At 38.5% G+C, this 12,526-nt stretch overlaps 1 protein-coding gene across 18 annotated transcripts in view; it reads left to right on the top strand.

Moving 5' to 3' along the window:
* Positions 1-12,526, top strand: part of ptprk (protein tyrosine phosphatase receptor type K) — a 166,185-nt gene that overhangs the window by 124,167 nt on the left and 29,492 nt on the right. For all 18 annotated transcript variants that reach the window (XR_006162704.1, XR_006162705.1, XM_042777254.1 and 15 more), the window contains exons 9-14: positions 282-581; positions 3,327-3,436; positions 3,595-3,796; positions 5,558-5,663; positions 7,685-7,958; positions 8,323-8,359. Coding sequence is in view for 16 of the 18 variants with exons in the window: in XM_042777254.1 (XP_042633188.1) it covers positions 282-581; positions 3,327-3,436; positions 3,595-3,796; positions 5,558-5,663; positions 7,685-7,958; positions 8,323-8,359 (1,029 nt within the window). In the remaining 2 variants the exon portion in view is untranslated. The remainder of the gene's footprint in view (positions 1-281; positions 582-3,326; positions 3,437-3,594; positions 3,797-5,557; positions 5,664-7,684; positions 7,959-8,322; positions 8,360-12,526) is intronic.

The following is a 12,526-nucleotide window of genomic DNA, read 5'->3' as shown; positions in this document are numbered from 1 at the left end:
ACTCGTTTACGGGATCAATAACATGCAATTAGATGGTTTTAATGGTTTGGGTGGCAATAAAACTTACAGACCTGTATGATACCTGAATAAAATGTCATGGATTGATTGTCACTCAGATCTCTCAGATGCAGAAACAATCATAAAAGCCATAACAAAAACATGGAGTGAGATGAGCTAATATTGCAATTGTGAAACAGACGTAAAAAGCGTTTCAGTGTATGATTCCTGTTGAGTGTGAATAGTGTCTGCTAGTGTAACCCGTCTCTCGTCTTCTCTCTCAGAACCCATGCGGACCCCCAAGAGATTGAAGATCGCAGAGACGCAGGCGCGCTTCATCGCCGTGGACTGGGAGTCGCTGGGCTACAACATCACCCGCTGCCACACCTTCAACGTCACCATCTGCTACCACTACCACAAAACCAACCAGAGCAAAGCCGACTGCCTGGAGATGGACCCCAAAGCCCCCCGACACGTGGTGGGCAACCTGCCGCCCAACACCAACGTCAGCCTGAAGATGATCCTCACCAACCCTGAGGGACGCAAAGAGAGCGACGAGACCATCATCCAGACGGAGGAGGATGGTACGAGAACCTCTTCCCAACCCTACTGTCCACAACAACACAAGTCTTTCAAATAACTATTCAAATTTAAACTGCTACAATTTAGAATTCACACATTTTATAGAACAAAAAGGAATGCAAAGATGTTAGCACTACTTTTATTTATTTTTCAGGGCAAACTGGTTATTTTGCCTTTTTCTAAGGCATTTCATTCTTATGGTTTGAAAACATAAGTTATACAAAATATGAGATAGATGTGTTCAGGTCTGCATCATCAGTTTCTGAGCATTTCTCTACATTAATCTTGAAAATGAGCTCTTTATGTCCAATAACCGCGCGTGTTATGCATGAGATCACATTACAGTGACATGTGGGTTGAAAGACACTACAGGTGAAGAGGGTTAACCTTTTGACTTATGAATCCAGTAGTCTAATAGACATGAATCAAATATGAATATGACTTTTGTTGCACGTTCTTACAGTCAGTACTTGAGACTCTTGTAAACTGCATTTCAAAACTCACACCTGTAAATAAATGCGGTTGTCAATCCCAAGCACTGACAGTGTGAATATAGCCTGAAAGAAGGCATGTTATGGAAGCAGAATAGCTCAAAATTGACCAGTGCCTGTTTTGCATCTAGTGTCTTGCCTTAAAATGAGAATTATTTCATTGTTTTAGAGCTTGTTTTGTCATAGTACAGGTTCATTTGGTGTGTCATGTGATTGTGCTGTAATTGCTGGTCCAGGTGTGCAGACTTGCTCTTTTCCGTACAGTGTTTTTATGCCACATCCCTCAGCGCAGCTGTGTAGAGCAGATGATCACTGATTCTCACTGTATGATAACATGCACACGAGGAGTGTGACGTGGCTCTGGACTCTGTTGTGGCTGGCACAAGCCAGTTTGGCAATAGAAACAAATCTCAGATTGTATCGGTGACTTTGGCTATTTGAGCAGACCAGCCCTTGCGTGACATGGCGAGATGAAGAGCCTGTGTTTGTTAAAACACACTCCTGCTCTGGGCTTCCAGTGACAATGACTCGGCCCCATACTTCCAGTTACTTACCAAAACATTTGGACAATGCTGTGACACTCCAGAATCTTGTGAAAAGCCTTCCCAGAAGAGTGGAATCTGTTATAGGTGCAAGTATTAATATCTATGTCTTTAAAATGTCCCTGTTGCTATAATGGTCAGGTGTCACAGTGCTTTTGTCCGTATAGCTCTCACATCTCAGCCAGAAACACACTGATCTGCTGAAATGTTGTAAGATCAGGTGACTGACAATATGTCCAAATGATCAAGTGTAGCATTGGCCCATTTAAAATGTTTACATGATTACGCTGACGGTTAAAGCCTCTCTCTTACGGAGAAACAGATCAAGACGTGTCAGGAATGTATAAATATAACTTTTTTGTTCAGAAGATGAGATGAGCGAGGCAAATAATTCAAATAAGGATAAAGGCAGGAATGTATTGAACAGTTGAACACAAGCGCACCTGACAGTCATAAGTGGGTTATGCTGTGAAGATGCTGCTGTGATTTCTTGACACATCTGGGACATGCACATCGCTTGCACAACTTTTTTTATTTTTTTGTCAGGCGTCTTGATGTGAATAGCGTTGCAGCACAATAAAGGCCACCGTCAGCGACTCCATGGGCTGAATGCTGGCAGAGCAGGTTTAGGTGTGCGCTGGTATCAGGAACTCCGTTTGTTTTCATCTGCACATATGCAAATGACTTTTGAAGCTAACATTTTCTTGTTTTGATGAGTTGACACACTCCTACTAGTGTGCTATCATACCTGCCCCCTTCTTTTGTGTTGTGTCAATGGCCTTTTTATCCTGCAGAATGATTATATGATAGCGAACATGTTCTTATAATGTGAGCAGTCTCACAGTCACAGTTACAGAATTAATGTTGTGCCACCATTTAATATTACTTATGCAAAGAAATTCATATGTAGGCACAATATATATTTGTCATCAAAGCTAATTTCACTCATGGAAGCGGAAACCTTTGCATCAGAGGGTTTTAGGAATCATGAGAATCATGATTTTCACTGGTACTCTTCTCAACATTGTCCCCATATTTATTCTTTTTTTTTCCTGATAATGTTCTGGATATATGAATATAAATGGTCTTTACCTGAAGTACAGAGTCACTTGTAAGCAAAAAAGAGCTGCTTCTTCACTGAAAACATTTGCCAGTTTTGTTTCCTCCAATCCATTCAGCTATTTTTTTTCGTCTTATAAAGTATCCTGTTACTATTTCAATGTAAGAAACCACTGTAAACAGTTCAATCTGTGATCGAACTGTCTGAATAAATTGAATCATGAACCATTTCAGACCTTTTTACAAACAAATCACTAGCTAAAAACAAAACAAAACAAACAAACATGCATGACATGATTGCTGAAATATCATCAGGGTTTGTATTCAGTAATGTTCATCGTCAGATAAGGATTTATCAGTAATGTTTTATTGGAGCACAGCTCATGCGCCAGTGAAAGGGTCTAGTGATACCTCCGGTGCTACATATCAGCCTCATCTCTCCCATCAGTCCCTCTGCTCATATACTGGTATCAGCACTGGTCATCATAAACACATATCAGTTTCTAGCTTAAAATACAATGATTTTCAATGAGACACTCAAGCATCCAGTGTTATCCTCTTGCTGAAGCCAGTTCTGCTTGCTTTTAGTGTTGGTTGAGTGTTCATTTCTCTCCTTGTGTGTGTGTGTGTGTGTGTGTGTGTGTGTGTGCTGTAGTGCCTGGTCCAGTTCCTAAGGAGTTTGTGAAAGCGACTCCGTCGGAGGATAAGATCTCACTGCAGTGGAAAGAGCCTCTGGAGCCTAACGGCATTATAACCCAGTATGAGGTAATGCTGCCAGTGTCTTATTCCAATCCCACTGTGTTTTATGTGTTTGTGTGTATCAAAAGCACACACTCTCTTGCATCTTTGTATTTTATAATGAACCGTCCCTATATATAATAGATTTGTTTCAGCAGTGCTGTCTTCTTTTCTGCTGTCTCTAGATCAGCTACAGTAGCGTGCATTCGTTCGACCCGTCAGTGCCGTTGCTGCGGCCGCCTGTTCTGGTGTCGTTACCGTGGAACACGTCACGTCACAACTTCACACAGCTGCATTCTGGAACCACCTACCAGTTCCTGATCCGGGCCAGTACCAGCAAGGGATACGGACCCCCAACCACACTCAACGTCACCACCAACATATCAGGTGTGCATGATCAAATCTGATCCCATCTCTGTAGTGCTGTGTCAATATTTCATGTATCGCTAACAATTTATTTTAAGGACCAGTTCTTACTATTAACTAGTTGCTTAGTACCATGCATACTACTAGCATATTGAGTGTTTATTAGTACTTATAAAGCACATATTAATGCCTTATTCTGCATGACCATATTTTAGATCCCTTAATTCGACCCCATACCTGAATTAAACAACTACCTTACTAACTATTAATACGCAGCAAATCAGGAGTTTGTTCAGGGAAAACTCTTAGTTGGTTGTGAATATGTATACTCATATATCTATAGTCACCTACATTATGCTTGGAGAATTTCATCTACTACGACTGAGAGTATCTGTTGGTATGGGAAAAGGTGACAGAAATCTGAATTTTTGCATTTGCTCATGTCCATTTTTGCATATTGACAAGATTGTTCTTAACCAAAGTGGAGATCCTCACTTTTACTTACAAATATTATACTGGACAAAAGTTTGGGATCAGTAGGTTTCTTTTTGAAAAAAGTTACATTTATTTGATCAAAAATACATTACAAAACAGTGAAAATAGTTTCATGCTTGAATATATTATAAACTGTCATTTATTCCTGTGATGCGCAGCTGTATTTTCAGAATCATTACTCCAGTCTTCAGTGTCACATGATCTTCAGAAATCATTCTAATATGATGATTTGCTGCTCAAGAAACATTTCTGATTATTATCAATGTTGAAAACAGTTGTGCTGCACAATATTTTTGTGGAAACCAAGATACAGTTTAAAAACATGGTACTGTTTGTTTGTTTGTTTGTTTGTTTGTTTTTTTGTATGTTTTAATTTGCACCTGATTTTGAAACTATCTTAAATTACAGGCTGCATTCAGCACAATCAGCTGTACCAGATGTTAAAGCATCTTTCTGTGTTTTGCTAATGAGCGATGAGGAGCGTAACCTCATCGCCTGTGCCTCAGGCTTTTACACTACTGCGTACTTCACTGCTCTGAGATATAATACAGACATGATCAGGGGAAATATGATTTTCTAGCATTTCAGAAATCCATCACTTTAGATTTGTTGAGAGTGAGAGAAGTGTAGGTGAAGAAAACAAATCATACATGGCAGAGGAAAGCAAAAAACGGCTTTTGAAAAAGAAGAGGAAGACAAATTGACATAAGCATTGCTTATTCACAGAAGCATAGAAGGGAGGGGGTCTGTGTTTTGAGTAAAAAAAAAATAAATAAATAAAGTGAAAAGTGCTACAATTACAAAAACTAAAATGAAGTAAAAACACATCAATGTTAAATAGACCTAAAAATAAATAATAATAATAGTAATAATGATGACAAAAGCACATGCCAAAATGTCTAAAACTAAAATGAAAAGTAAAAATATAAAAAAGCTAATTTAAAATATTAATAAATACTGTAATAGTTTGTAAATAATACTAATATAACATAAGTTGTCACTCATGTCCTAGCAGCTGCTAAACATGTCCTAAACACTGCTGTTACTGCATTTGCTTATTTTAGTGTATAGATGCTGTGTTATACGTTTAATACTGTCAAGCATTTTACGATTCTCATTGTTTTTGTGCAGACTTGTTTTGCAGAAGGCTAGCAGACTGAAGCTCAACTACTTTAGATTGTGAATAGCTTGTTACTCGACAAAGTACAGTTTCAGGGAAACTTCCGCAACACGTGATTTTATTAAGGGGAAAATGGTGACACTTTCACTCTTTCTCTGTCTGCGTAGCACCTACTCTAGAGGAGTACGATGGGTCGGAGGCGTCCCTGAACGAGACGGCCACTACCATCACTGTCCTGCTGAAACCTGCCCAGGCTAAAGGAGCTCCTATCAGGTGTGTGTTTGTGCCTCCTCAGTCTCCTCATATCCTCCATCTCTGCTCCAGATGTTATTAGACTTCCTCTCGGTGCTGTAATGAGCCGCTGCTGCTGGTGACATTACTGCTCCCATATTCACTTCCTGTGTTTCTCTGCTCATAAACCCCCACTCTCTATCTCTCCTCTTCCGTCTTTGTCTTTTTCAGCTGTTCAATATTCGTTTCGACACTTGCACAAAGATCCCTATTTGATCTGAGCCATGCCTGACTCTTCCTCCTCCTCCTCCTCCTCCTCCTCCTCATCCTCTCTCTGCTCTCTGTTTGACTGGTTTGAGGCTCTGTGTCACAGCTGGGCTTGAAAACAGTCTTTCAGTAATTTAGCTGTCATTGTGTCAGACTCATTCCTGCAGCCACACTCAGATGGAGGAGGAGGAGGAGGAGAGACTTATTTACTTATTGTTTAAATTTGGTGAAGTAAGGAAAATGCAGAAAAACAGCACTGGGAAAGTGAAGGGAAACAGGGATGTGACGCACATTAGTGCACAGTGTTTTCCCAGAGATATCCTAATTAGAATGATTTCTACTGTCTTTTCAAGATGTTTTCAGGGAAAAATTAGTGCTGTCAATTTAATGCGTTAATTTGGTGTGATTAATTATGGAAAAAAATAATGTGTTAAAATGATTAAGGCATTTAATGCATCCGCCGTTATCTTACACTGATGATGAACATGATGCAGAACAACAACCGACTGCATGATGAAGCCTATTAGAATGCAGTTATATGAGCCTAAAATTCAATATATGAGGGCAAAAATTACCTTTTAATTGTTTTTGTCTTATATTTATATCATATGATATAGTTTAGCAATACCAGACAAGCGAGAGTGCTGTTTTTTTTTTTTCCCAGATGTCTGAACAATTGCAAATGTGATAATGATTTTATTCAAGTTTTATATAATATTAACAAGAAGTTAATTTTGTGTGAAATATTACACACAATTTTGTCAGAATTGCCTGTTTTCGCCTAATCAACAAAGTCACAGCAGAACTGTTGCGTGTCTAAGCAAAAAACACCGGTGATTTGTTATTGAATGAACCCACATTTTTATACAAATAGAGTCAATGATTCAGTGATTCATTTATAAAGACAGTCACATGAATCAACTGTTTGAACAAATCAGTTAAATGAGTGATTTAATAACTTTTTAATTAAGACAGTGACTTGCTGCCACCTACTGGTGGTTTTAATTCCATATTTAGTATCATATAGTATAATTTCATTTATTTAAAAAAAAAAAAAAAATTTTATATTTCAGTATGCGTTCTTTTAAACCCATCAATGCCCATTTAAAGCCCATTAATCTCATAGCGATATTTGCGCGATTCTAATTGCAGTTCAAATGCTTTCATGCCATCTCTGAGCAGTCTGTAAATAAACCTAAATGTCACTTCAGATGCAGCTTCTGAAAACAGTTTTATGGCCACATTGCAGTGTAATATGCACATTGCAGTATAACATGTAAAATGTAACACATTCTATGGTGAATCAAAATATTTCTTTCTAAAGCTACTTTTATGTCAATTCAGTGCTTTTCTCAGCTTTACGCAATCTTTTGGGGAGTAATTTCTCAGCCCAAACTGATGTGCTATTAATTTGATTAATTAATTGGCACACCATCGACTTTAGTGACCGATGAGCACATACGTGTGTTTGTGTAGAAGCTTCCACAGGAAGCACATTAATAGAGGAGATGTTGTCCTCCGGTCTCCAGTAAGTGAAGACTTACAGAGAGCCGAATGAATGAAACACCTTTGACAAGAGCTTAGATGGATTAAGGGTGAATATCCCAGCTCGCATTGCAAGATATAATCCCAAATATATTATTTTGTGTAAAGACAATGATGGCATTTTGATTTTCTGGGCATGATTATGGTAGAGAGAGGTGAAAGGTGAGAGACGTTTCCTTCTTGGTGTAAATGTAAATAGCAGCGCTGACTTGAGTCATGATTGGCTGTCATGTTCTGTCTGTCATCAACAGCACCTATCAGATCGTTGTGAGGGAGATCAACCCGCACCGTGCACGACGGGAGGCCGGCGGCGGGGAGTGTTACCGTGAGCCGGTGTCCTATCAGAACGCAGCCAGCGCCGGGCTGCCGTATTACTTCGCAGCGGAGCTCCTGCCCAGGAATCTCCCAGAACCACTGCCGTTTACCGTGGGAGACAACAAGACGTACCATGGCTACTGGAATGCCCCCCTCGCACCCCGCAAAAACTACAACATCTACTTTCAGGCAGTCAGCAGCGTGGAGAAGGTCAGCAGAAGACAAATGAACAAACACACGCAGTGACTGAGAGAGTGTGACAGGACTGACACAGAATCACAGTCATGTGATCTGTTCTGTCCTTGAGCTGCCGTTTGTGTTGCTTCAGGCCCTTTTATTGGAGCATTGTGCATTCTTTTGCAATACATGTGATGGTTTGACTGTTAAACAGATCACAAGGTCAATTACACCTGAAAAAATGAAAATATGGCCTTCTAGTGTTTTGACTGTAGCAGGTCAGAGTGTTTCAAAATCACAACTTGCACTGATATGTTTCCACATCTTTATGTGCTTCTGATCTGCTATTAATAGAGTTTTGAGAATTAACTGTAAATTGTTCTTGTTTTTGTTTCAGGAAAGTAAAACGCAGTGTCTGAAACTGGCTTTTAAAGGTAAGCCCTTCAAATTTAAAGCATGCATCTATTGCACCATACATTTCTCCAGTCGGTCTCCTTCTAATCTCTCTCTGTCTCTGATGTTATAATGTAAGAGCAGGTTCAGTTCTGTTATCTGAAGTCTGATGATGATTGGATTTGTGTGCTCTGAGTTATAGAAAAGCAATTTTAGTAAATGCAGTGGGACGGTTTCTGATAATATGGACAAATTCAGGTAAAGCCAAAAGAAGCCAAGCAAAAGCTTGACCATCATTCATCATTTTGCCTTCCTTCAAGTGGAAATGGATTGCACGTACTTGTGTATATTAATTTGGCAGATTTTACAGTCTGGAATGTGTGGATAGTTTTGAAATTGAATATGTGACACTGCTTTACACAAGAACACTTTTAGATCATAGTTCAAGAGTCAAGTCTATTGTCATTTCAGCCATATACATGCATACAGAGGAACTAAATGTTGTTTCAGCAAGTCTGCAGCTTAAAAAAAACTTGAATGACTGCAGAGCACCAGTGTACTGCAAAAATTATAGTTATAAAAATATCAGTTTGCGGTAATGTGCTGATACAGAAGTGGTAAAATTATAATAATTCTATTTTGAAATTGATGGTAGAGAGCTGGCAATAGTACTGCTCAGTCCTGCTAGAAACAGAGTGATAACTTTGAAGACAAAGCTATTCACTGCCTTTCATAACACAGCTAATAAAATAAAGAAGGAATAATCCATGCCCACAGTAACAGGAGGCTGGAAGTGCTTGACATTAATCTGCCCATGTGCCGTGATGCTGTGCTGCTTTGGCTCTAAAGTAACACTTTGAAACTGGAGAAGAGGACAACAGTATAATGTAATGTTGAGACACACCTGTCATACCATATCTCGGGACTGTTAGGATTATTTTAGTAAGCACATTTCTAATAATATTTCTATATACTTTTAAAATAATTTTGGATTAAGTTTTGAACTACCAAGCAATTTTTTTATTGTTCAGCAGTCATCCCTGTAGTATTAAGGAACTGCAGCCGATTTGTTTTATATGTCTGCTTCAGGATTGTACTCACAAAGGAGTTAGTGTCATCAGGTCAAGCATTGTATTTTTTGATCCTTAAAGGGTTACTCAATCCCAAAATGAAAATTTTGTCATTAATCACTTACCCCCATGTCGTTCCAAACCCGTAAAAGCTTATTTCGTCTTTGGAACACAATTTAAGATATTTTGGATGAAAACAGGGAGGCTTGAGACTGTCCCATAGACTGCCAAATAAATAACACTGTCAAGGTCCAGGAAAGTATGAAAAGCATTGTCAGAATACTCCATCTGTCATCAGGGATTCAACCGTAACGTTATGAAGCGACGAGAATACTTTTTGTACACAAAGAAAACAAAAATAACTTTATTAAATGACTTTATTCAACAATTCCTCTCCTCTGTGTCTCTCCAAATCAGCGTAGCGCCATTTTGGCAATTCTGAACAGTACGCAGATGCCGTACGCTCTTCTGTGTAAGTTGTTATTTTTGTTTTCTTCGTGTACAAAAAGTATTCTCGTCGCATCATAACGTAACGGTTGAATCACTGATGGCAGATGGACTATTCTGATGATGTAATTTATTTGTCAGTCTATGGAACAGTCTCAAGCCTCCCTGTTTTCATCCAAAATATCTTAAATTGTGTTCCGAAGACGAACAAAACTTTTACGGGTTTGGAATGACATGAGGGTAAGTGATTAATGACAGAATTTTCATTTTGGGATGGAGTATCCCTTTAATATCACAACCCAGAAGTGTTCTTGTACATTTTTACATGGCATTTTGTCCAGCTAGATGTCTGAATGTTTTTTTTTTTTCTTCTTCTTTTTCTTCTTCCTGCATGTAGTGATGTGCATATATGTATATATTGTCAATGTGCTGTTGTGGTAATGACAGTACCTTCGGCCATGAGTTATTGCACATTATTTCCTCCTCTGGCTCTTCATTAATTGTTTTTCCAGCAGGAAATCGAATGATAAAAGTCTGCCTGCAGCTCAGAGCACTCCCAGAACGGATTAGATATAGCCCACGTCATGTGTTGTTTAGCAACAAAAATACATTTTTGTTTTTAAGCATGGAATTTTATCTCCAAAATGGACGTAATCCAATTTCCATTGAATTGCTCCTAGTGTTTTTCTCTCAGATCAGACTCATAAGAGCTGACAGAAACAGAAGTGTTCTGGCAGAGGGCAAAATTCGGTGTCTGAACCAATACAGGCCTGCATCTAAAACCACACTGCAGCACCGATTAATCACCTTTTAACTCAAGTGTCAAAAGTGATTGCCAGTAAGGTTACAGTCTTTGCTTTTCCATCATGTGGGTGAGAGGGACAGGGTTATAGATTGCATTTATCCACAGGAATTATTTTTTTTAAATAACCAGCATCACTAAATACATTATTTGATTTGATTTATACAAACAAAACTATTTTACAGATTAAATCAGGTAGAAATAACTCTTTAAGGTAACAATTGCAAGATGTCTATAAGAGAATAGAAAAGAATAAACCCTCAAACACAGTACATGAACATAATGATCCAGCAGAAATCCATTAAATATTGACTTTGTATGAGCTTTTTAAGAATAGTAAAGGAATAATGTTGTAATATGGATGGTAATTCCTTTGTTTACGTTTCATTTCTTCGGGGACAGTATTGTTTGTATCCATTATGGAATAACTTAAGCTCAAAAAAACTGCATCTTGGTAGTAAAAAACAGCATGTTTTTGTAGCATACAGTGTCACAAACAGAATGAGACCATTCGCTAAAAAAAGGTAAAAGATACGCGGAATATTGTTTATTTGAATTCTGTAGCTCTCTCGTGACGGATCGTGACGCACCTGTCATATGATGGGGGCGTTACTTAGCGATTGACTTTTTGCACAGACAATTCTTTCTTTTTTTTTCTTTTTCAACATTTTTCATATGTGTGTGTGTTTTGTGGGGAATGTGGCTGTATCTGCATCATTACCATCTGTATGAGCGCACATCAGCGTGTGATTACTGTGTAATCACAACTATCAGTGTGAATGCGGTCTATGTGAATAGAGTGTGATTATTGACTATATGGTGCATCTGTATGATTACCATCTGTATGAAAGTGAAAAAAAAGTGAAAGTGACATGACATACAGCCAAGTATGGTGACCCATACTCAGAATTGGAGCTCTGCATTTAACCCATCCAAAGTGCGCATACACAGCAGTGAACACACACCCGGAGCAGTGGGCAGCCATTGATGCTGCGGCGCCCGGGAGCAGTTGGGGGTTTGGTGCCTTGCTCAAGGGCACCTTAGTCATGGTATTGCCGGCCCGAGACTTGAACCCACAACCTTAGGGTTAGGAGTCAAACTCTCTAACCATTAGGCCACGACTTAACAGTCCATCGGCCTATGATTATCGGCATATGATTATGATTATATGAGCATCTATCAATGTGAATGTATTGTAATTGGCATACATAGTTAATTCTTTTTTTATTATTATTTCTTTTTAATACTCAAATTATTCATATTGTATTTTTCTATTGCTCAAATAAATCACTTATACGATGTCTAAGATCCTGTCTATTGTTTTATAATTGAATAACTATGCTGTGGTATGTTTAATGACTAAAATAGTTTGTAGAACCCTTCAATACATTTAGTAAATATTTTTCCTCAAACAGTTGGGGGGGGGGACTAGACATAGTTTCAGAATCGAATTTTTCATGGTATCTTCTTCAGATTTGAAATAGAAACTCTTGAGACATGTGACTTTCAACCTATTACTTTTCTGGATTGCTCCAGGACTGATTTCATGTATTTTTATATGAAATAAAAAAAAATCAGTTTGATACAATTTTTTTCAAGGCACTTCAGTGTCTATAACTTTTTATCTTTTTGAGCATTATAAACTCCGGATGATGGAGGGTAAAGCCCAAAGAGTCTTCTTTCCAAAGACGCCAAAATTGTGTGTGTAGCACACTGAAGTCAGGAACTGTTACAGTTTTAAGTTAGGTAGGTCATTTTCAGCTGTGAGCCCCAAAATGGGGGATGCAGATTAACAGGTTAAACCAAACTATTTCAAAGTTAAGCAGCAAGCTCATTGGCTGCAGCATCAGCAGATGCCAATCAGTTTGTGCCATGTTGTGATGATGTCA

Source organism: Cyprinus carpio, chromosome A20 (genome assembly GCF_018340385.1).
Source record: "Cyprinus carpio isolate SPL01 chromosome A20, ASM1834038v1, whole genome shotgun sequence".
NCBI lineage: Eukaryota > Metazoa > Chordata > Actinopteri > Cypriniformes > Cyprinidae > Cyprinus > Cyprinus carpio.
This window is presented reverse-complemented; position numbering and strand designations above follow the sequence as displayed.